The sequence below is a fragment of the Sus scrofa genome, chromosome 9 (assembly GCF_000003025.6).
Source record: "Sus scrofa isolate TJ Tabasco breed Duroc chromosome 9, Sscrofa11.1, whole genome shotgun sequence".
NCBI classification, from domain to species: Eukaryota; Metazoa; Chordata; class Mammalia; order Artiodactyla; family Suidae; genus Sus; species Sus scrofa.
In genome coordinates this window covers 20,566,045-20,591,408 of record NC_010451.4, presented here as the reverse complement: position 1 = coordinate 20,591,408, position 25,364 = coordinate 20,566,045, and the positions used below count along the sequence as shown (strand labels likewise).

General features: G+C 43.8%; 1 protein-coding gene across 1 annotated transcript in view; it reads left to right on the top strand.

Moving 5' to 3' along the window:
- ME3 (malic enzyme 3) overlaps positions 1-25,364 on the top strand; it is a 318,355-nt gene that overhangs the window by 21,817 nt on the left and 271,174 nt on the right. The window contains exons 2-3 of the mRNA XM_021102108.1: positions 7,810-8,106; positions 19,409-19,552. Coding sequence (XP_020957767.1) covers positions 19,481-19,552 — 72 coding nt within the window. The 5' untranslated portion in view covers positions 7,810-8,106; positions 19,409-19,480. The remainder of the gene's footprint in view (positions 1-7,809; positions 8,107-19,408; positions 19,553-25,364) is intronic.

Here is a 25,364-nt window from a genome sequence, read left to right as displayed (position 1 = left end):
TTGCCTGGGGCATGTGGAAGTTCCTGGGCCAGCTATCAAACCTGCACCACAGCAGTGACTCAAGCCACTGCAGTGACAATAGCGGATTCTTAACCTGCTGTGCCACAAGGGAAGTCCCCTGCTGATGTTTTTCTAGATGACTATGATGAGGAGAGAGAGGGGTGGAAAGAGGGGTGCAGAGGTGAGGAAAGGAGTTGAGGGTGACTGTTGCCGAGGAGTGGCTGTTCGAAGTGGGTAAGAAGAATGTGATGGAGTGAAGGATAGAAGAACGAATGTGATGGAGTCAGTCACCTGCAAGCTTTGATAAGGCGGTTCTCAGGGAGTGGGCTGTTTGAAATCGGGGTGGGGCTGCCACCAATGGCAAGGTCTCGGGTGTGACCATGTGGGTGTTTGTGGCTGAGAAGGTGAGAAAAGCAAGGAACAGAAAGGCCAGGGATTGGGACGGTCCATTCGAATGCCTGTTGAAGGCATCCAGAGGACACAGAGGTAGAATAAGACCCAGAGCCCATAACCCCAGCCTTGAGTGGAAGGAGGAGGGTGAGTGGCTGGTGACCAGAGGGGCAGGGGTGGACAAGTACCAGACGTTGTGTGAGCTGACCGCAGGAGCTTCAGAGGAGCTGCAGTTTTTTAGAGGAAGCGGGAGAAATGATGTAAACTACAGTAGGTGCACAGAGGATCCTCACCCACCTCCGAGCTCTGAAATACACCTGGAGGGAGAGGCTGCAGGGGAACAGAGTCTCAGGGAAAAGCCAGGTCTCAACAAGCCCAGGAGAGGAGGAAGCGGTTGGAGCAGCGAGGACGTAGGGGAGTTCGTTGGTCACAGATCTTGCTCCACAGGGCTCTAGCGGAGGGTTTGGGACAAAAGTGAGGGTTGGAGGATTGGGTTGGATGATGAGAAATAAAACTTCTGTGAGCTCCCGAGAAGACCTGAAGACGCTTCTCCCTGTGACTCTTAAAAGGGGCAGCAAGGGAAAGGGCCATGAAGTGTCACCTCTTTTAGGTCGGCCTGGTATTATTAGGTCCAGATATCATCACCCGGCTCATCTCCCTGCCTCCAGGCACAGCTAAATATAGGCTGTCCTGCTTTTTATCCCCCCCCTCCCTGAGAAAGACGTAATTTTATCACGTCTATCAGTGATTCATGCCATGTTTGAATGGTTGGTACTATGTGCACTGCCTGACACATAGTAGGTACACACAGATAAATAGTGTTCAAATTAATTGAATGAATTCACAGTATCAAGATTTTCCTTTTATGTCCTTTGACTTACTCATGCAGTAGTGCTGTCTATGCTAGCCCGTTGTACTGCTTTGACAAGGTGGATCCACACTCAGTGGTCCCATGTTATAATTTCTGTTGTCACAGACAAGCTGTTCTATATCATCTTTCGCTCAGATGCTGATTCTGTTATTTCATTGTGTCATGTCTGTATCTCAGCTGGGTTTATGTTCCCTCAACAGCCGATCTGTACTGGTTTGCTAATTCTTTTCTCCGTAGTATCTACCATAGTGGAGACAGAGTCAATATTTTGTTAAGTGCTTTTTGAAAAAAAAATACATTCTGTAATTAATTTTCTTTCTTTCTTTCTTTTTCTTTTTCTTTTTTTTAGGGCCGCGCCCATGGTATACGGAAGTTCCCAGGCCAGGGGTCAAATCGGAACTCCAGCTACCAGTCTACACCACAGACATAGCAATGCCGGATTCTTAACCCACTGATTGAGGCGTGGGATCAAACCCACATCCTCACCTGGTTACCACTGAGCCACAACAGGAACTTTCCTGTAATTAATTCTTGAAATAATAAATACTTATATGAAAATTCATGCGTCTTCCTAGACAGCCACTGCCATGTCCCGTGAACCAACACCTAACATTATATCCAGTTTGCCTGGGTACAAATTATGCTTATGTCTGCTACTAGCTGTGTGACTCTGGGCAAGATACTTAATATATCTGTGCTTCAGTGTCCTTGTCTATACAACGAGGACAGTTAAGTTATCACATATTTGTTTTGGTGAATAAATCAATATATATAAAGTGCTTAGAGCAATGGCTGGCACATGGGAAACACTCAGAAAATGTTGTTACTGTTGTTGTTATCAGGCGTGTCATCCATATGCATAGAATACTTGATGAGAAATAACTCAAGCTGGATTACCAATCAATATCAATTGGCCTGTTCAATAAACTCTGTTGTGACTGAACAGTTAGGCCCACTCTCTACAAATAAAATTTGGATAAATGCCTCACTTTTCAGGTAAAGTAGGACCATATCAGTGAAGTTAGCATGAAAAAGGAATGCCCTCGCCTTGTGAAAAATAGAAATGTGCAAAAACCCCAGTAACCTAAGTTGAAGCATCCTGAAATGGAGCTGGGGTAGCTGAGAAATGAGGGAATTAGTACCATGAGGCTGAGGGCTTTGAGAAAATGTTCGGTATATATAATCACAGAAACAACTCAGACTCTGAGTTGAAGAAATAGCCGACATAACACAAAGCGCCCTTGCGTGGATTATTATTTGCTTCCACTCACAAGGAAGGTAGAGCCGAGGTGTGTAGGGAATTCGGAGGTCAGGAAAACACTGTTGTAACTTTTGATGGAAAGCAGGCTGGGAGCACTTAGCAAACGGAACTTCGCAGAAATTGTAGAGCTAGATGCTCATTCCCAGGAGTCTTAAAAGCAGGCATTTGCATTAATGTGTGTAAAGTTAAAAAAAAAAAAAAAACTAAAGTAGTTCTAGAGATCAGAGTCAGAAAGGTGATTTATTTTTAAGGGGGGATGTAGAACCACTTTCATCAATTAGTAAAATTAGTGAGATGGCTATGAGATTTAGAAGGTAAACAGAGATGTTAAGGAAGGAACAAAATCCGTGAAATTCAAAAGGTTTTTTTTTCTTTTTTTGAAGGAAAGTGTATCCCACAAAAGAAATTGTTTTTAAAATACTAGGTCCCTAAATAGGCAAAGGAAGACATTATAATGCATTTCATGTTTCCGTTGTTACAGCATGAAGTATAGACACCTTAAGATAACTTTGGGAGCATTTCAATTGAAAAGCAGCATCTTCTGATCTTCTGGGTGATGGGGGTTAAGTGTGATGCTTGATTTCTTTTTTAACAGTTAGTGAAAGAAAAGAGCAAATAAAAATTTACTTATAAAAAGTCACGTTACTAGGAATTTCCTGGTGGCACAGCAGGTTAAGGATCCTGCATGGTTACTACTGTGGCTCAGGTTCGATCCCTGGCTCTGGAACTTCTGTATGCCAGGGGTGCAGCTCCCCTCCACCCCCAAAAAAAGTCATGTTGATAGAAATTGACCAAAAGACCTTAAACGAAAGGGGATGTGAGCTGGTTTGCCTATGTTGGGGGAGAAGGTGGGGCCCAGATGCTTCTGGAGCTGGCATCAGAGTCTGTTTCATTCCCTATCTGGGTGTGTGATCTGAAGAAGTCAGGGTGACACAAATATAATTTGCAGCTGACCCAGTACTGGGAGACGTGGCACATATAATCAAGGCAGAGAAAACCGAAATCTGACTCAGTGGTGCTCAAAATACTGCCTTGCAGTAATTTTAGAAAAGAGAGAACAAGCCTGAGGCTCCATAGCATTTGCTTTGTCAACACTGACTGGAACTACCTGTGCATGGTGGAAAGAACACTTAAAGTGTTTTTGCAGTGAGGAATCCTGAGTGCAGATCTAATTGTGTCTCTTGGGGACTGTGTGAACTGGAGCAGATCATTTAAACTCCCTGGATTTCAATTTGCTCATCTTTAAAATTAGAATGATGAAACCGTCCTCAAGGTGTGGCTGCATGAGCTGCCTTTTTACAGGGTGTGGGGTGTCCACTGCGATGAGGGCAAAGGTGGTGTTTATGCAGAATAGCATAAGACAATGGGAAGTGGGACACATTTAGAATCAGGCTGTTGAACTTAGGGCGAGTCTGTTTCGCTGAGACAGCTATAAAAAGAGGTATAAATCCGTCTACCCATAGGCTTCTTAGAAGAATTAAATTCAGTAATTAATGTCCGCAGGGTCTGACACAAAAACATTCTATGCATTTCCTGGATTTCTCCTGCTGCTGCTTCTCTTCTACTTCTAGCAGGAGAAAGTTCTCTGCTTTTAAAGGCTCACATAATTAAATTTGGCCCACCCAGATAATTCAGATTATCTCCCCATTTGAAGTTTTTTGTTTGTTTGTTTGCTTTTTTTTTTTTTTTTTAAGGGCCGCAGTCATGGCCTATGGAGGTTCCCAGGCCAGGGGTTGAATCAGAGCTGTAGTTGCTGGCCTACACCACAGTCACAGCAACGCCAGATCCGAGTTGCATCTGCGATCTACACCACAGCTCATGGCAATGCCAGATCCTTACCCCAATGAGTGAGGCCAGGGCTGGAACCTGTGTCCTCATGGATACTAGTCAGATTCACTGCCACTGAGCCACAATGGGAACCCCTACCCATTTGAAGATCTTTAACCTTAATTATATCTGTGCTATTTTTTTCTCAGGTTCCAGGAATTAGGATGTGGACATTTTCTGGGGGGCATTCTTCCTATTGCAACACTTTCCATGGGCTAGGAATTTTGCTAGATGCTTTCCGTGTATTATCTCATTGAGTTACCTCAATAACTCTCCGCACCTTAATTCTGTCAGTCACTCTGTGACAGAGGACACTGAGACTCAGAGCTGCTAATCGGCCTGCCCAGAGTCACACAGTTAGAAGGTCTAAGAGGCAGAATATGAATGTAGGTCATCTGCATTCAGAGCTCACTCACAGCCCTGTAGAGGATAACTGTCTAGAAGGAAAAGGTATCAAGTCGTAGGGCCTTGAGATGCATTGGCCTTTTTTTTTTTTTTTTTTTTTTTTTTTTTTTTTTGCTTTTTAGGCTGCACCTGCAGCATATGGAGGTTCCCAGGCCAGGGATCAAATCAGAGCTACAGCTGCAGCCTATGCCACAGCCACAGCAATGCAGAATCTGAGCCGTGTCTTTGAATTACACCACAGCTCACGGCAATGCCAGATCCTTAACCCACTGAGGGAGGCCAGGGATAGAACCCGAAACCTCATGGTTCCTAGTCAGATTTGTTTCCATGGTGTCATGACAGAAACTCCCACATTGGCCTTTTTTTTTTTTTTTTTTTTTTTGTCTTTTCTAGGGCCGCACTCGTGGCATATGGAGATTCCCAGGCTAGGGGTCTAATCGTAGCTGTAGCACCAGCCTACACCACAGCCACAGCAACTCGGGATCCAGCCGCATCTGCGACCTACACACAGCTCGTGGCAACACCAGATCCTCAACCCACTGAGCAAGGGCAGGGACCGAACCCGCAACCTCATGGTTCCTAGTCGATTCGTTAACCACTGCGCCACGACAGGAACTCCGTCCTTGGTCTTTTTTATGTGCATCAATATTCCATGTGATCATGTGGGGAGAAAATATCTAAAATATAAGTTATCTGTGGAAGACCAAATGGCATTTGGAAAGCATGGGCTGCAAATATTCATGAGTAAAGGGAGGCAGATTAAAATTTTAATGGGACATTGAATTGGTCTCAACACAAGAAATTGTGTTCTTGGGAGGAATCCAGTGTGGTCTGAGCATGGACGACATAAAAACACAAACAGTTATTAGGCTGGATTCTGGGAGGGCTCCTGAGGATGTGATGAAGCCAGAGGGTCAATCTTGGTTCACTTGACATCTACCCTAATGATCTTGGAACATAGGATCTTCATCCTTTTTTAATAAAATTTACCAAAAGATAGCAAAAATGACTGGGATCGCAATCATCATAAAGGACAGAGAAAATGTTGGCAGGAACATTTCCCATTAAACTTGGAGGGGAAAAAAGCAAGGAATGCAAAACATAGATAGTTGCTAAGATAAAGAGGTCTGGACAGAGCCACCATGATTTAGAGGCCTCCAATAGACAGAAAGGGCAGAGAGGAAATTACAGTGAAAATGAAATGTGGTCCCTGGCTGGAGCACTGTCTCCCAAATGTACAGATTTCCACATGTCACAAGCCTCTGTGCTTTGGGGGCAGAGCCGGAGGGGGGTCCCTGGTTGTGCACTGAGCTGGCTCTCTGGGTGTTGGAGAGCTAGGAGTGGTTTGGGGAGAAGCTGGGGCAGAGAAGTATGGAAGGGGGTTGGGAGACTAGGCTAGAAAAAAGATGAATATGTGTCACAAAGAGCAGCCGCTGGAAATGACTGGGTTACTTGACTCTTCCTTCTCCAAACCGTGAGCTCTATAAGGTCACTTGCGGAAAACTCAGCTTAGGAGACAGTCCACAAAAATGGCTTTTAATATTTTTTTTTTGTATGGGGTTTAGATCACTTTAAAAATTTGATAAAGGCTATGGGGTTATTTTTATTTTTTTTCCTTCCCAGAAAAATGCAACCAGACAAATATTTACCTACAATGTCAGAGGCTTCATGAAGCCCCTGGGTCACTTTGGAATCCCCAGGGAATCTCCTGATCTATAGCTTCCAGATTAAGAACCTCTGGTTGTAACAATGGCAAATGTTTGAGTCTTGCTACAATCTTTACCACTTCCTAGTCCAGCGCCCCACTCCCTTGCACACCCCCCCCCCCCGGCCCAGTGCCTTAGTGCACTGGTGAATATCGCTAGTCATACCTTCTCCTAAGCTTGGTGGTGGTTAGTTGAACCTATCATGTTAGTCATTTCACAGTAAGTGTAAATCAAACCATCATGCTGTACGCCTTTATCTTATATAGTGATATATGTTGGTTATTTCTCAATAAAACTGGAAAAAAGACATTTTCTTAGAAATAAATGTATATTTATTCAATATGCTCAAGAAAAATGATTTTCCTAGAGATGTTTCCAATATTTTTTTCCAGTGGTATGTGGAAGTTCCTGGGCCAGGGATCAAACCCATGTCACAGCAGTGACCTGAGCTGCTGCAGTGGCAACACCTGTACCTTAACCTGCTTCATCACAAGGGAACTCCGGCTTCCACTTATTTTTATATTCTTTTCCATTGTATATGAAATATATTACCTCTTCCAGACCAAAACAAAAAAACCAAAAACAAAAAAACAAAAAAAAAACCCCAAACAAACCTCAAACCATTTCAACCCAGTACTCTTAGTAGTCCTACTAGTTTTCCTGAATTGGCATCCAAGTTCATCCTGGAAGTGAGAAAAGAAGCTAAGGACAAAGACTCATTGATGTACAGGGATTTTCTAGGAGGAAGGAGTGGGAAAAGGCTGAATAGGATGAGGCTGGAGAAAAGGATTATTGGAATTAACAATTCCATGTTTGGTGACCTAGGAGAGGGCAGTTTAAGCAGAGCTGTGTGGGGTTGTAGTCAGATCACAGTGGGTAACAGGGATGGCTTTCTTGGAATATATTCTAAAAAAATGCCTTAGGTTGTATTCTAAATGTATTTCCTTGAATATATTCTAAAAATCAGTCATATGCATAAGGATATATGTACAAGGATATTTACTATGGTCTTATTAAAATAATAAATTGGAAACCATCTAAAGCCAGATGTTAGGGATTATTTGCTTAATTGATTTTTATATTATGATTTGATTTTATATTATTTAATAATCCATATTATGGAATAATGTTACATTTGTGAAGACTCTTTATTTTAAGTAGCAGAAACCTAAGTCAAACTAGTTCAAAGTTCAAGCAAAGAAAGATAAAGGAATTTACTGGCTAATACAATTGAAGAGTCCAGAAATTGTCTGGCTTTAAGCAGGTCTGGAACCAAATGCTCAGATATGTCCTCTGATCTCTCTCTCCCCATGTTTCTCTCCTGTCTTCTGGGATGGCTTCATTTTTAGACAGAATCTTTCCATGGGAAGGATGGCCCCCGTAGTTCTAGCATTTCAAGAGCTTACAGTCTTCACAAGAGAGAAAACTTCCTGATCTCAGCATCCAGACCTGGCCCCTTCTCCAAGAATCTTACTGGCCCTGTTTGCCTCATTTGTCCATCCTTCACCTGCTGTGTCCAGAGACGGATTACTGTGATTGGTCAGCCTGGAGCACATGTGTCTTCCTTGACGGACCCATCGGAATCACATGCTATGGGGGAGAGACGTCTTCCAAAAGGAAGGAGGATGGAGTTGACCAAAAAATAGGTACCATCATTACTGAGAACTTGTTTTTTTTTTTTTTTTTAAGGCAGTGTAGATCTGTATTTATGGGTGTGGAGGCTTTGGAGGATGGGGAAAGACTGAGTTCACATCAGATCCCTTCTGTCCTTTGTGCAGAGAATCCCTTCTCCTATCACTCTGACTTCTCCCACTTCTCTGAGCTACTGACTACTTGGGTGAGTAGAATAATGCCCCCCTTCTTCAAAGAAGTCCACACATGAACCCCTGGAGCCTGCAAATATGTTACCCTACAGGGCAAAAAGGACTTACCAGGTTGGACTGTTAAAAATCTTGAGATGGGAGATGATCCTGGGTGGGTCCAGTGGAAAGATGTCCAAGTACACTGTGAAATAAGAAAAGCAAGTTACAGAGCACAACGTAGAATATGATTTTATCTTTACCTTAAAATCTGTTTAACCTTATTTACATACATATTTGCACCGAAAGAAGTTTGGAAGATACACTCTAAAATAACAGAGTTATTTCGGAGAGGTTGTGATGATAGATTTTTGCCCCCTTTTTGCTTATATGCAGTTTCTAACCATTCTACCATGAGCATAGATTACTTACATAATTCAAAAGTCCAAGTCCAATAACCAAATTTGAAAAAAAGTCTAAGCCCAAGAGGTGAAGAAGAAACAACCATTAAAGAGAAAGGCGTTTGGTGTTTTGAGGGGAGAATGTTGGAAAAAAAGTTGTTTGTTTGTCCATTTATGTGTTTATTGGCATGGGGAACACGGAAACCTCTTTATGAGCTGAGGTGATGGAGCTGGGGGAGCTGAAGAGGAAGATGCAGGAACCAAGGGAAGATTCAAGGAGGACCTAGATCTAGCCTGGTCTCTAGGATCTCTAGGACTGGTAGGGGGAGGGGAACCTCCTCAAGCCGGGGGATGGGCCTTGCTGAGGGGCAGAGAGGAGGGATGAAAGGCTGGGAAGAAATAGGGAGGTGAAGGAAGTCAAGAACCTCAGTCTTCTATGCAAAGAAGAAGATGTGGGCAAGGGGTTTGGGGGCTTATGAAAAATAGAAACAGATCCCCTGTGGCTCAGCAGGTTAAGGATCTGGCATTGTCACTGCTGTGGCTCTGGTTACAGCTGTGGCATGGTTTCTAGTTCATGCCCTGGCACGGCCAGAACCAAAAAAAGGGGGGTGGGGAGGGAGTTCCTGTTGTGGCTCAGATGGTTAAGAACCTGACATGGTGTCTATGAGGATGCAGGTTCAATCCCTGGCCTCACTCAGTGCGTTAGGTGTCTGGCATAGCTCAAGGCTGTGGTGTAGGTTGAAGATGTGGCTCAGATCTGGTGTTGCTGTGGCTGTGATGTAGGCCCGCAGCTGCAGGTCCAATTTGACTCCTAGCCTGGGAACTTCCCTATACCTCAGGTACAGCCCTAAAAAGAAAAAAAAAAAAGGAAGGAAGGAAAAGAAAAACGGAAACAGTTGGAAAATGTACTCTGAAGAATGTCATAGGAAGTCAGCCAGGATCAATGAGGCTTTCTGAGTGGCACTGAGGCCCAATGAGATTAGATAACAGGGTTGTAGTCATGCTAATCATTGCAGTGGCCTGACTTTTTCTGGTGACACAGAACAACCTAGGAACAGAGGGCAAAGCCAGCAGAGAGAAAACAGAGTGCCTGCCTGCACAGAGACTTTGGATTATGGGACCAGCCCCCCATTGGACCTCAGAAACTCTGGTTGAGCTTCCGAATTCAGTTAAACCCTCTACTCTGTGCTACACATGCCACCATCTGGTTGTCGTGTATCTCTCAGGATTCACAGAGGCAAATCCAGGAGCTTTCCATGGAGAGTATTTGAGAGGCCAAAACAAAAACCGACATCATAAGAGAATGAGACAAAGGACGTAAACACATGGTATTGTTGAGCTGTTGGGAGCACAGAAGGCAGTGAACCCAAGGAGAGAAAAGGAGAGGGGACTGGGTAGTTTCCAAACTGGAGGAACAGTGTAGGCCACCTTCAGAGGATGAGTGAGAACCAGCCAGGCACAGTAAGAGGGAAAGGCATTCCAGAAAGGGGGAACATCATGAGCAGAGGCATGGAGGCCTGAGGCCGAGCTGTGTGTATAGAGAGACACACACACGTGAGTGGTTTTACAGGGTCAGATGAAAGGGAGGCATGGTGAGAGATGGACTGGGGAAGTGGTCCAGGACCTTACCCTGGGGGACAGAGGAAAAGGGGCCTCTGAAGGAGCTTGAGACAGCAGGATCAGAGAAATAAAGAGGGAGAGGAGAGAGCAGTCTCCTAAGTCAAGTTAGCCAAGACGCTATGTGAAGGGAGAATGATTAACAGTGTCGAGTATCCTAAAGAAGCCAGTTGAATGAGACAGTTTCAAAAATCTCACCAACGGACTTGATGGTTAGGAGATCCCAGGTGACCTTTTTCCACATAAGCTTTGATGGGGCCATGGGAAGTGAAGACAGATCACAGAGAACTGGAAGGTGGATGAGAAAGTAAAACAGAATCTGAGAACTTCAGCGCAGTAGAAAAGAAAAGAGAGAGAAAAGCAAGAATCGATTGTTGTGGTCTGTGCACATGGGTCCAGAAGAAGAATTTTCAAAGCGAAGTAAGAAAAGACAAATTTATTGAGGCAAGAGATGCCGTTAACACAGAGGGCTGACTTCCTCATAATCAGGGAGAACAGCGACTGGGCACATGGCTGTTTATGTTTTTATAGCCCCGGGAGTAGGGCGGTCTCACTGCTGACCTGCTGATTGGTTGGGGAAAGAGAGGTCTTACAGCACGCTTGCTGGTTGGTTGGGGTGTATAAGGCCCTTATAGGGGCGTGATAAGGAGTGGGCCTATACCTTTCCTAGGAGGGGGCAGGAAAGAGTAGGCCAGTTTCTCAAGGTGGGGGAAGGGCATTACAAGGAGATGGGTGGGGTGATGATAAGGGTTCGGTAATTCTTTTTTTTTTGCTATTTACTGGGCTGCTCCCGTGGCATATGGAGGTTCCCAGGCTAGGGGTCCAATCCGAGCTGTAGCCACTGGCCTGCGCCAGAGCCACAGCAACGCGGGATCCCGAGCCGCATCTGCAACCTACACCACAGCTCATGGCAACGCCAGATCGTTAACCCACTGAGCAAGGGCAGGGACTGAACCTGCAACCTCATGGTTCCTAGTCAGATTTGTTAACCACTGCGACATGACGGGAACTCCAGGGTTCAATAATTCTTATCTTGGCCAGAGGCTTTGAATTCTATCTCCTTGAAGGGGCCTTGAAGCCCAACATGGATCAGAATTTCAAGAGAGGCTGTGTGCGTTTAAGGTTGGGAAAGAGGCTGTCAGGGAGGTGAAGGAGAGGTGGAAATTTTAAGAAAGAAAAGGTAATGAATGGCGTGGAGCCTTTGAGATGGAAGGGGTGGGGGGCTGGTTTCCTGATGGCAGGAAGTGGAGGGGGGCTGGTTTTGTCTAATTGCCTCCCTTTCCTTTATGAAGTGTGCAGCCTGGCGAAAGTTAGGGCTGAGGAAAACGGCAAAGTTCCAAAGAGCACCTGACTTGTGCAGGCTGCAGAAAGCACATGAGGTCGTGCATGGAAAGTGCACTGCTCGGGGCCCTCAGCAAATAGTGGAAATCATCCCTGTTCAAGGTGAATCTTGAAGGAACATGTTTAGGGCTTAGGTAATCTCAAAGGGACAGAGTCCTGGGTGGGTGCAGTGATGGGTCTGAAGGCCAACCGCCTATGGGGACTTGAAGGCAGATGTTTAAAGAAAAGATTTTCTCAGTAGTTTGTACATTGTTTGCCAGCATCAGGGTATTAAGATTTGGAAAGAAGAGCTAGTTCTGCAAAATAAGGAAGAATTGAGAATTCAGGGGCCAGGTTGCAATTTTAGAGGCAGAAATAACTCTGCTATCAAAGAGAGACCCTTTTGGTGCAGTGACTGCAAACTAAGAAAGATTAAACTGGAGCGCCCATTGTAGCTCAGCGGAAATGAACCTGACTAGTGTCCATAAGGATGCGAGTTCCATCCCTAACCTTGCTCAGTGGGTTAAGGATCCAGTGTTGCTATGAGCTGCAGTGTAGGTTGCAGATGAACCTCAGATCTGGCATTGCTGTGGCTATAGTGTGTGCCTGCAGCTATAGCTCTGATTTGACCCCTAGCCTGGGAATGGTGTGACCCTAGAAAGAAAAAAAAAAAAAGATTAAACTGGTAAAGTTCAATCTGAGGTGATGTGATTCAGAATAAAAAAAAAAAATTAGTGGGGTTGTAGGGTGGCTAGTTCTACTTAAATCTATTTCTTATCTTTTTCTCACTTTCCTAAATAAATGTTTATTCAGTATTCTAATAGGTTCTCAAAGTCAACAGAAACAAAGTTTGCAAGGATTTTGTTGACATGTCCTGATTTTGTTGAATGTTCCCAGGTGTGGGCAGCATATGAACATTTTGTTGTTTTGTTTTTTGCTTGTGTTACCGTGATTGAGGTTAAGAATACCAGCTCTTCTGTCACACTAACAGGGTTTGATCCCAGCGGCCCTGACTAAAAAGCATCATACCACTGTCCAAGCCTCAGTTTTCTCATCTGTAAGATGTGGATAGTATCAGTATCCTTTCTAAGGATCCTCATGAAGAGTAAATGAAGTAACGCATGTGGAGAGCTCTTGGCGCACACAATGCCTGGCAAATAGAAAGTGATCAGTAAACGTTAACTCTTACTGTTATGTTAGCCCGACTTTCCTTGACTCATTTTAATGCCCTCTCACCAGCTAAGCTGCCCCTTTGGTCCACAATCAGGTGTGGTAGCATAAGATAAGGCCACCATGTTATTTTCACAATATTGCAAGTTGCCTAGCTCTGTGGGATGACAAATGGGTGCCATTCAGACAGAATGACTTTCAAACAAAGGCAGTTATAGGGGGCCCACTTAGTAGCATCAGCATACTTTTTGTCATAAGGAGGAAAAAGTATAGCCCCTCTTGGGTTAGGGGTAAGATAGGCCATGTGATCGGTTGAACCCAGCAAAAATCTCCCAAGTCTAAACCAGGCTGCAGGATTAGTTTCTCTACAGCGGGGAATCAGACTATTCTAGACAAGGGCTGAATAAGAATATGGCTCGTGATATGGACCAGTCTCTGGAAGCTACAAATAACTAACAATTATTCATTCATTCATTCATTCATTTACTCATTTATTTTCTCATTCAGTCATTCACTTTTCAACAGTTTTGGGGCATCCACTATGTGGCAGAAACTGCTTTCATGCTGAGGGTACAGAGATGAATCTGATATTCTTGAGCCAAGGACATGATAATAGTTCTAAATGCTGCTGCCCTTTTGAATAATGTCTTTGTTCCAGACGTTATACTAAGGACTCAACACATTTTATTACAGTGCCCCTTGCCTCTAGACCTTTGCACATGCAGATCCTTCCCATCTTTCTTGACTAAATAGGTCCTCAGAACTTAGCTGAGCTGCTGTTTTTTCCCCAGAAATCTCCTTTGACTGCCCCTGCCCCCAAGTCCAAGTTAGGTGTCCTTCTTAAGTGTTTCCCAGGCATCCTGCACACCTCCAATGGCGCTTACCACATTGTATGAATGTATCCTCTCTACCTTTAGATTGGAAGATCCATGAGGGCAGAAGATCTCATTTGTCTGATCTACCACTATATTCCAACAGGCTACCTGGCACACAGAAATCTCTCCACAAATATATTTAGAATGAATACATGTGAACCCTCACAAATGAAGCATTATTACCCTTGTTTTACAAATAGAGGAAGTGAAGTTTGATGTCAAATAATTTTCCCAAACTTAAAGAGCCCAACACAGATAGAGATGGAAACTGAGCAAATTCATAGTATTAAATTCTAGCTAGTTACTGCTAGAAGGTCCTGAGGCTGCAGTCTGCTGTCTTTGAATACTGGCATATTAAGAGAAGGAGTTAAAAACATCCCCAAACTGAGACTTTTCCCCTAAAGAATCAGAAAAAAATTTAATTGAACAGGAAATAACTTTTTTAAAATTAAAGTATAGTTGATTTACAATGTTGTACCAATTTCTGCTGTACAGTGAAGTGACCCAGTCATATATATATACATTCCCTTTCTTATATTATCTTCCATCATGGTCTATCCAAAGAGAATAGGGAATAACTTTTAAATTAAAGGTATAAATGTTATTTAATGCTATATTTTTAAGCCACTTAAAACCATCTCCCATACTATCAGTTGTATATCTCCCATGCTGGTCTAAGGCAGTAGATTTTCCTCTGTGCTCTGGGAGCCCTGAGTTCTTCTGGGGTAGAAGGGAGCTGTGTCAAGATAAGGAAGTAGCGGAGTTCCCGTCGTGGCGCAGTGGTTAACAAATCCAACTAGGAACCGTGAGGTTGCGGGTTTGGTTCCTGGCCTCGCTCAGTGGGTTAAGGATCCGCCGTTGCCATGAGCTGTAGTGTAGGTTGCAGATGCAGCTCGGATCCCCCGTTGCTGTGGCTCTGGTGTAGGCCGGGTAGCTACGGCTCCGACTGGTCCCCTAGCCTGGGAACCTCCATATGCCACAGGAGCTGCTCAAGAAAAGGCAAAAAGACAAAAAAACCAAAAAAACAAAAAAAACAAAAAAAACAAAACAAAGATGAGGAAGTAGCTAAGCAGGTAGGGCTCTGAGGCTGCACCTTTAAGTTAGAATAGCTCTGCTCTTATTCAGGTCTGTGCACTATTTCATCTTTTTTTTTTTTTCTTTTTGCCATTTCTTGGGCCCCTCCCGGGGCACATGGAGGTTCCCAGGCTAGGGGTCTAATCGGAGCTGTAGCCACTGGCCTACGCCAGAGCCACAGCAACTCGGGATCAGAGCTGCCTCTGCAACCTACACCACAGCTCACGCACCTTGGGATCCTTAACCCACTGAACAAGGGCAGGGATTGAACCTGCAACCTCATGGTTCCCAGTGGGATTCGTTAACCACTGCGCCATGACGGGAACTCCTATTTCATCTTTTAAAGTGTTATGCAGCTAGAAGAGAAATATCTTGAAAAACACCAGCCCACTGATTAATAGTATCCACTTACTTATTATATACCTACTGTGGGTCAGGTGCTTGACAGATTTGAAACTTCTCTCTGCTGTACAAAGTAGCCTCTATTAATGGATAGGCAGTTGACACTCTGAGAGATTAAGGAATGTATTCAAAGTCATCTAGCTGATACGTGGCAAAATCATCATTCCAACCCAGCAGATTTGTTCTCTTTCTGTTTTTACATACTGCTTTGGAATTCTTTCAATTCAACAAATTTTTATTGAGCTTCTACTACTTTGTAAGCACTTTTTAGGTTCTGGGCTTAGAAGCTCACAATCTATTGGAAGAGAAAAGCATGTAAATAAATATTTACACAATGTATTTTGGAATACTGTGTTCCAGTGAGACGTGAGTAAAGAGTGGTCAATGAGACTGACGGAGCAAGAGAGTGATCATTTCGGCTTCTTAAAGGTGATGATGCTGCAGTGTCAGCGACAAGTGGGAGTGCTAGAGCGATGGCGTTGGAGAGTTGGGGAGGCCAGATTTTAATGGGCTTTGTGTGTCAGCCATACAAAGACTCAGAGCCTTGTGTTCTGGGAATTGCATCACTGAAATGATTTATAGTCCCCTAATACTTAGTTGTTTTGAAAATTCCAGTTTTAGCTTAAAAAAATCTGTGGAAAAGATTTGTTGCCATTTTAGAAGGAACATGGAAAGATATCTGAAGAAAGAAAGGTATTTGGAGGAGCAGCCTCTCTCCCATGAAGGCGTGTGGACTTTAGATAATGGGGATCCAGTGAAGGATTGTAATGCGAATTCATCATACCGTAGCTCTGAAGTCAGCTAGGGCCTCCTGACCTACAAGATCCAGCTAAACTCTCTTCACAGCTCTGATTTCACAGCCTGTCTCTCCCAACACTTGTTTCCTGAGGTCTTATCTCTCCTGGACCAGTTGTCTCTAGATTTTGTCTTCCTCCAGCTCTACCTTTGTGTTGCACCAAGGATGACCCTAACCAGGCGCAAAAGTCAACATCCAAAAGAATTCACTCACACAAAAATACAAATGAGCATTGTAGATTTTACTTAAGATTTCTTCAAGGAAGAATTTATAGCAGTCACACCAAAGTCTACTTTTAGACATTCTTGTTCTCTCCAAATTCCTCCTTCCTGCTGTAACCAGCCTAAGGCACCTTTCCTCATCTCCTGGATTCCTGGAACCTCAAATTCTTCTCTTACTGAAAAGTGCATCTGTTACCCAGGCCCAGAAACAGACTTAGACTGAGGGCTAGGGATTAAAATAAACGTCATGCCCCAAGCATTTATAAAAGCTTTTCTATCCCATATCTTACAACCTTCAGCCCAAATACAGTATTCTTTATAAGAGAAATCTCAGTGCATCATTTTCCCTATCTGGTTATAAAAAGATGAGAATAACCGTAACTCTTTGATCCTAAAGGGTAAAGCCATACCAGTGTTTGTAGTGGGCAGTCTCCCTTGAAGAATGAATCATACCATTAACGGGGAGGTGAGGTGGGGGGAAGATGTGTCAGAACCAAGCTCAGATGGAAAGAGTCAAGATGTTTAAGAGGATATCATGGAAGGGGGCCATCGATATGGCCTCACCCACGGGCAACAGGGTGGGAGCTTTGAAGTGAGGGCGGAGGCAAGGACTCTGGGAAGTGATGCCAGCCCTTTGGATAGCTAGCTCATGCCATGCGTGGAGCCTGTATGTGGGAAGAGGTAAAATCCCTGAGAGCAGTTAAGTCCAAATGGAAGCAGAACCTATGCTTTGGAAGTTGCATCATTTATTTAAAAAATGTTTTATTAAAGTATAATTGATTTAAAGTACATATAGTGTGTAGTATATATATATATATATATATAATATATATATATATATATATATGATTGGGTCACTTTGCTGAACAGCAGAAGTTGAAGGAACATTGTAAATGGACTATACTTTAATAAAACACTTTTTAAAAAAAGGATTGTAAATGGGCAAAGTCAAAAAAAGATAACAAAAAGTAAAAAAAAAAAGTATAGTTGATTTACAATGTTTTGTCAATTTCTGCTGTATGGCAAAAAGTGACCCAGTTACACATATATACCCAAGGATGGAAATTTGGAAGGGATGTTAAAATGCATCCTCTGATTCAGAGGTTTCAACATAGTTGTTTCTAAATTGGAATTCTTTCCCAAGTAAAAGTTTACTTGCAATGCCCAAATATGATACATGTAAAATGAAATTGCTCTGCTTGAACTGCAACAGGGTCAAGAGTCCAGAGTCCATCCCTTTTGCTGCCCACCCCCACCCTATCCCCCACCCCTACCGCCTCTTATGCCAAGACTCCAAGTTTGCTGCTAGGAACTCTAGAGATTAAAGGAGTTCAGTATGAAGGCCACCCCTCTAGATAATCATCTTTAAACCCCTTGCCTCATGAATCTGGAGATTGTGTGTGGATAAAGGTATTTTTGAAATAGCCTTTGGTGGTTAGACTAGAGGCTCCTGGCGAAGGTTAGGGGTCCAAGTAGTGGGGATTTTTGGTATGGATTCTGTGTCTAAGTGACCTCTTCAGAAGAGGATTTTGCATCTTACTGGTCTGCAGAGTGGTCTGACCAGGTGCCTTTGTGGTACCCAAGTCTGTAGGCAAAGTTGAGGGAGGGAAATCGCTCTCTCCTTCCTCTCTCCATCAGGCCACCATGCAGGACGCAGATCCCATTAGGATATCTTCTCTGGCCTTATTTTGGCTCCTTCTCCTTTGTCAGGCTGTCTGTAGACACACATTCTCTAAGTGGTACGAGGCTCAGTTACCTTCTCTTATTACCTAAGACCTCTTTTTATGCCCTGGTCATCTGGTATGTCTTTTCTTTCAAATGGTACGTGGTGTGGGGCTGTTGGGGGTGGAGGAAGAGGAGAGGAGAGGCAGTCTCCTGTGTCGCTATTAGTCCTGAATGACATGGTCTTGCTCTGACTCCAGACCAGAACTACAGCATCCGGGAGTTCCCATTGTGGCGCAGCAGAAATGAGTCCGACTAGTATCCATGAGGATGTGGGCTTGATCCCTGGCGTCGGTCAGTGGGTTAACGATCCAGCATTGTTGTGAGCTGTGGTGTAGGTTGCAGACATGGCTCAGATCTGGTGTTGCTGTGGCTGTGGTGTAGGCCAGCAGCTTTAGTTCCCTTTTGACCCCTAGCCTGGGAACTTCCATATGCAGTGGGCATGGCCCTAAAAAGTATGCTCGCGAGCACACACACACACACACAGAGAAATAACAAGATCCATGGGAGTCAGATGTAATTAGCAAGTCCACTGGAGTTTTTCTGGACCCAAGAATAATCCTTGGTACTGAATCTAGGAGCACAGCCTGAGGAGCTGGTGGCAGAGTTCAAAACCTCACTGGCAGGAAGTTTGTCTCTGAACTTGGCCTACACCCAGTTGTCCCCATTCCCCACCTGGCCCTGTTCCGTCAGACAGAGGGGAGTGGGGGTGGAGGGTGGGATTTGCATTGCAAATGAGCCCTTTTAGCTTCTAAGAAACCATCCAAAAGTATTTTAGAAAAGAAGGAAATAGGTTTGAAGATTTATGGAAAAAACAAGGTTTCACTCTGAGGTGGTTTGGGCTTCTATAGAGCAAATAAGCCATGAGTGACTAGACCCTCCCTGAATTCTTGCTTCATTCCTGTATTTCATGGAAAACATTGCACTCAGTACATCTCTGTTTCACTCTTCTGCTTCCCAGCCAGAAACTGATGTGACGGTCAAGGGTGAAGGCCGGGCCTGGCCACCTATGCCCAGGGTCAGGGCCCACACCAACTGTAGCCATCGGGACTCTGCCAACCCAAGAGCACAGTGGCAATGGCAATAGCAATAGCAGTGGGCAAGCGGTCCCAGCAATGACTTTCCCTGGTGCAGGGAGGGGGCTGGGTCACTGGAGCCTCAAGCCCAGACTATTCTGTTCTTACTTGGCCCACTAATTACTGCATCACTTCTATCTCCTAGCCTTGGTTACTTTAAGATTCAGGTTTGTGTGAGGTTTTGTTTATGAATCTATCTGAAGGGTAGTGACCTACACATTTATAATGGGTTCAGATCACCTACAAAAGAACGTTCTCTTTTATAATTGTATGTAGTTTCTCTTTTGAGTTATCCCTCTATTTGGTGGTATAAGGTTAATCTCAGACCCTTTGAGCATGCCTACTTTCCCCTGGAGATGCTTCTGCGTTCTAGGGGAGGGACACAGTGCATTTGTTCTGTGAGTTTATGTGAATGTGCTAGCATTTTCTGAGATGTCTGATAGCCCTTTGAGTCCTCAATCATCTGTCCATACAGGGTGCCTTTGGATCATTCTTCATTCATTCTCAAAGCTTCTTTTGAGTCTGTGGCAGTCTCATCCTCCCAGGAATGATCCTACAGCTCCAGTGCCACGCAAGGACACAGGAAACTGAGTCTCTCTTCAGCCCTATCAGCTTACACGTAAGTCAGTCATTTCTTCTTGAACATCTTTCCACATTTCCAGGCACAAGTCTTCTTTACTCCTGAAGCCTACCAGTATCCTACTGGGGCTGTTCTGGTTCTTCAAAACAGAACACTCAACGGAAAATAACTTAAATCGTAAGGTTATATATTTCTTGTAACACAAAGTCTGGAAGTGGTGGGGAATTGGAGGATCGACTGTTTCAACAACATAACAATGTGTCAAGAACCCAGGTTCTTCCCACATTCCCCCAGTGCCATCCTCAGGCTTCCTGCATGGTTGGAGATCATTGTCACCATCTCAGACATCACCTCCTCACACAGCTGTTCCAAAGGGAGGAAAAAAGCCTCCCATATCTGTACTTATTTTTTAAATGGGAGAGTGTAACAGGCAAAACATCATCAAAGAGGAGGTGATTCTATGCAAGCTGTTGCAAAAGGGAGAATATTCACTACTGAGGCAGTTCTCTAAGAAAGGGAAGGGGGACTGGGCTTTAAATGAAGGCAGGTGCACAAGGGGTCATCCACAGTCTTATGAGAGTCATGAAGAAGGACGGAGATGGGTCGTCTTTTAGTCTGTGGGAGAGCATGGCTGGTAGCTGTTTGTTTCTTGAAACACAAAAGAGTGGAAAGATTTCAGAGAACAAAGGCGTGGGGGAATTTCTTAGTCAGAGAGCTCTGCTTTCTGAGAGCACAGGGCTCAGGTAAAGTTCAACATTGTCAGTCTGCCCTTTTGTTCAAAATGAATGAATATCACTTGTCACTGAATAACTCAAGAGGTAATTTATAAACCCCTGAATGGAGCAAAGCAGAGTCTGAGAAATAGTCTCCTGAGGACTTTTTGTTGCCTCCATTCTTGCAAAACCAGTTCAACCATCTATAGTGAAGTGGGGCAAAGGTCAGTTATTTTAGGGTCCTGGAGATCAGGCATCTTAAAAGAAGTAGGCTTAAAATGAAACAGAGAAATAGTAATATAAAATGTTGTCCATTGTGGCTTGGTGGCTTAAGAACCTGACATAGCGTCTATGTGGATGTGGGTTCGATCCCTGGCCTTGTTCAGTGGGTTACGGATCCAGTATTGCTGTGAGCCATGGTCTGGGTCACAGATGGAGCTCAGATCCAGTATTGCTGTATCTATGGCCTAAGTCAGCAGCTGCAGCTCTGATTCAGCCCCTAGCCCATGAACTTCCACATGCCACAGGTACAGCCTTAAAAAAAAAAAAAAAGAAAAGAAAAGAAAAGAAAAAAAATGTTCTTTTAAAGAGCCAGGAGTTGAACTCTAAGGGTAAACAGTCCAGTGGATTCTAACACGTCAATGAAGGGGAAAAAAAAAAAAAATCCAGTTGCACAGCACCACTCTTGAGTTTCTTGAAGTTCTTGATCTAGAATGTCAATGCTCTTGGTGATGTTGTCCACAGTCAGGGTTCCCTCTCATGTAAGACTATGCATGATGCAAGCACTCTGCCAGCCTTCTGTGGTAGACCAGACACCAGCTCGTTCAGACAGAATTATGGCTCATGCATGGTTTGTTGTGACGGTGAGTCCTTAGGAGTTATGTCATGACTTAGAGCTTTAGCATCCAGGCCTTCTTCAGATCCTGGGGAAAATGGCCCACTGCAAGGCAACCTAGAGTCCCAGGAAGGATATGGACAGTCAGCCTAGAGCTCTCAGTAATGCCATCAGGCAGAAGGCAGATACGTTGAGAAAGTTAGTTTGGAAGGTTGTAGCCAGAAGGAATCTGGAAGAACTGAAAATTTGGGGAAGTTTGGCAGTTTGGGCAAAGGAACAGGATCTGGTTCAATTTTCAGGTTAGGTAGAAATCTGGTTTTTCCAGGAGGAAGGGAGTCAGTTAATCCCTACCAGACAAGACAGAGTTTGCATATCCATAACCTACAATGTATATGGAGGTATAAAACATCTGGCAGACAATGAAAATCTCATAAATAAACCCATCGGATGTAGCCAGCTCTGACCACAGTTAAATCCCCCTTTTGGAACCTTCTACAACTTTCTATACCCATTTACTACAACCTCTCAAAGTGGCAAGGCATAAACACATTCATTAACAGACACAAATATGTACATATAACCTCTCTATAGCATATAAAAATAAGAAGCAAAAGGAGTTCCCATCATGGCTCAGTGGTTAACGAATCCGACTAGGAACCATGAGGTTACGGGTTCGATCCCTGGCCTCAATCAGTGGGTTAAGGATCTGGCAGTGCCGTGAGCTGTGGTGTGGGTCAGCAGATGCGGCTCGGATCCTGTGTTGCTGTGGCTCTGGCGTAGGCCGGTGGCTACAGCTCTGATTAGACCCCTAGCCTGGGAACCTCCATATGCCACAGGAGTGGCCCAAGAAAAGGCAAAAAGACAAAAAGAAAAAAAAAAAAAAGAAGCAAAATTATACAATCTTAAAATTATACTTAGTGACACTTTCAGTATTCTTTTTAGAAATGATCTTAGTATCTAATGAATATCTATTAATTAACTCAATTTAGTATCAGTCCCAGGTTTTATGTTCCCTAAAGATGTTGGAGTTTTGTTTTTTGTTTTTGTCTTTCTGCCTTTTCTAGGGCCACTCCTGCAGCACATGGAGGTTCCCAGGCTAGGGGTCTAATAGCTGCAGCCGCTGGCCTATGCCACAGCCGTAGCAACACCAGATCCGAGCCGCATCCTCGACGTATACCACAGCTCATAGCAATGCCGAATCCTCAACCCACTGAGCAAGGCCAGGGATCGAACCCACATCCTCATGGATACTAGTCAGATTCGTTAACCACTGAGCCACGACGGGAGCTCCAGAAATTATCTTCAAATTAACGTATTAGAAAACGTAATTGAAGTTGCCTCATGTCTCAGCAGGTTAAGGATCCAGTGATGTTACTGCTGTGGCTCAGGTCATTGCTGGGGTGTGAGTTCGATCCCTGGCCCAGGAACCATATGATCCCTGGGCATGGCTAAAAAGAAAACATATTTACTGTTGAAATTAAGTTTGTCAGAATAATGATTCAATATTGTTAAACAAAAGTTTAAATTTTAAAAAATTCTTTGTATTCAGTGGAAGTAATGCTAATTCAGTCTCTCAGTAAATCTGGATAAGTTTGGGAAGAAGATATTCAGGTAGAATAAAAACATATGTTTGTATCATGCTTTAACTCAGAGAAAAGTTAGTAAACTAAATAAAATACTAGGAGTTCCCATCATGGCGTATGACCCCAGCTAGTATCCATAAGGACTTGGGTTCGATCCCTGGCCTCGCTCAGTGGGTTAAATCTGACATTGCTGTAGCTGTGGTGTAGGCCAGCTGCTACAGCTCTGATTTGGACTCCTAGCCTGGGAATCTCCATATCCTTGGGTGCAGCCCTAGAAAGACTAAATAAATAAATAAATAAATAAATCTAAAAACCAAAATAGTAACTCAGATCTATTTTAGTAAACTGAAATTATCGAACTAGGCTTTTTTTTTCCCAGCAAAGATTTACCTACATCCTGAGAACTTTGAATTGTAAAAAATTTCTGAGTTTGTTTCTATAAGAATACTCTTTTTTCACATTGAAAGTATTTCAGGCTCAATTTTTTTTATTTCTGGGAATTTTAGGACTGTTCAATTTATATATGAGTATTTTTGTCTCTAAGCCAGGCAGAATACAATGAACTCCTTTTAAGATATTTTATAATATAATTTGGGAACGCCACCCAGAGATAGAAAAATACTACATGCTCAGATAATGAGAGGCTTTCTGCGGCCTTTCTGAATTATAGATGTATAAACATACATAGAGAGAGTGCTTCAGTCCTAAAATTTCAGCCATGGGTTAAAATTGGTCCTTCTTTTTATTCTCTGTCTTCTTTCCCATATTGCACTTTGAAATCCTTCCCTTCCTCAAAGCTCGTTCTAAATGCACCTCTCTCTTGAAGCCATGCCGTAGCCCTCAGCAGGGTGTAATTTCTTCCATAACCTATGTTCTTCTCTGATCACTTGAATTAATCATCCAAGAATTACAGTTGCTTATGTATATTCCCAATTCTCTTTAAATTCAGTCATGGTAGACTAGATTGTCTTTCCTTCAACAAACACTAATTCTACACTTACTGTTTTGGACATCGTACTAGATAACTTTTATTTTTTAATTTAATTTTTTTTATGGCTACGCCTGCAGCACATGGAAGTTCCCAGGCTAGAGGTGGAATTGGAGCTGCGGCCTCTGGCTTACGCCACAGCCACAGCAATGCCAGATCTGAGCTGCACCTGTGACCTATGCCGCAGCTTTTGGCAACACCAGACCCTTAGCCCCCTGAGTGAGAGGGATTGAACCCGCATCCTCACAGAGACAACATCAGGTCTGTAACCCGCTGAGCCATAACAGGAACTCCAACACCCGATCCTTTAACCCACAGTGGCTAGCCAGGGACCCAGCCTGAGCCTCCACAACAACCTAAGCTGCTGCAGTCAGATTTTTAACCCACTCCGCCAGAGTGGGAACTCCTAGATACCTTTTGAAGGTAGGATCCCTGCTTTCATGAGGCTTCCACTTTGGACTTTGATATACTTTTGTATTCTCTGCAGGATTTGCAGTGGTTTGTTGAATAAATTATAATGAATGAGTAGCTTCAGGCTTAGATTTACTCAGATGCTGAAAGGCAAGTAACTCTTTTTTTTTTCTTTTCTGTTTTTGAGGACCTAGTATGTATTGTGAGGTCTTGGGTACTTTGAAAAAATTATTTACTTTAATCCTACTAATATCCAGACTCTGAGCTGAGTGCTTTATATACTTATTTCTAATCTTCACAGCAGCCTTGTAAGGTAGATAATTTAACAGAGGAAACAGCTAAGGTTTGGTGAGGCTATCCCATTTGCTCTGAGTTCTGATGCTAGTAGATGTCAGTAAAGGGATTGGAACCCATGTCTGTGTGACTCCAAAGCCCTGACTCAGACTGCTGAGTATAGTTGAACTAAGAAAGCTTAGGTTATATATCCCACAGAACAAGTCGCAGCTAAGTCTTGACTTAGGGAGACTGTGCACCTTAGACACTTAACAACAGGCTGGACCACACCAGTGACCTAGGACCCTTTCAGCTCTCAGTTAGATGAATCCAAGTGGGAGCCAAGACCAGCAAGTGGTGGCATGCTTTGTGCAGGTGGGGCTGAGGTCCCCAGGGGACAGAGGGCTCTTTTACCTGGAATCGGGCTTAGCCAGGCATTCAGGAGCCAGGAGCTGCCAGGGAGCAAGAGCCATTCATGCCAGGAGCACACTCCTCTAACTGAGGCCATAAGTCACATTCCTTGTTTTAAGATCAGTGCTCAGAGCTGGACCTTTCATGGAAGACATGCTGGGTATGTGAATTTTAGCTCCTCGGGGTTGCTGCCGTCAGCCTAACCAGTGTCATGTTGGGAAGTATGGGGATAAATGTTGCTGCCCCTCCTCGAAGGATGAAGCGGCTCCTCCCCTGAAGAAAACAAGGACCAGTTGTAAGAGCAGAGAGCCTTTAGGACACATTTACCATGTGTTAGGGGCTTAGCATATATAACCACATGTTATTACCCTTCTCAAATTACCAGGGAGAAAACAGGCACAGAGATTTAAGTCTCTTGCCCTATATCACAAGTCGATGGAAGCAGCAGGATTTGAAACCAGATTGTTTGAATCCAAAGACTGGGACCTTAACTACTACACTATATGGCACCTCCAGGCAAAAATAACACAGAGGGTTATTATGAAATTGGCCACCCATTAATCACATCTCGTGTGTCCACATCCTCTCGCAACATGTCATGGCTGCCTCTTTCATCAAGAGGTGGAATCTTTCACTC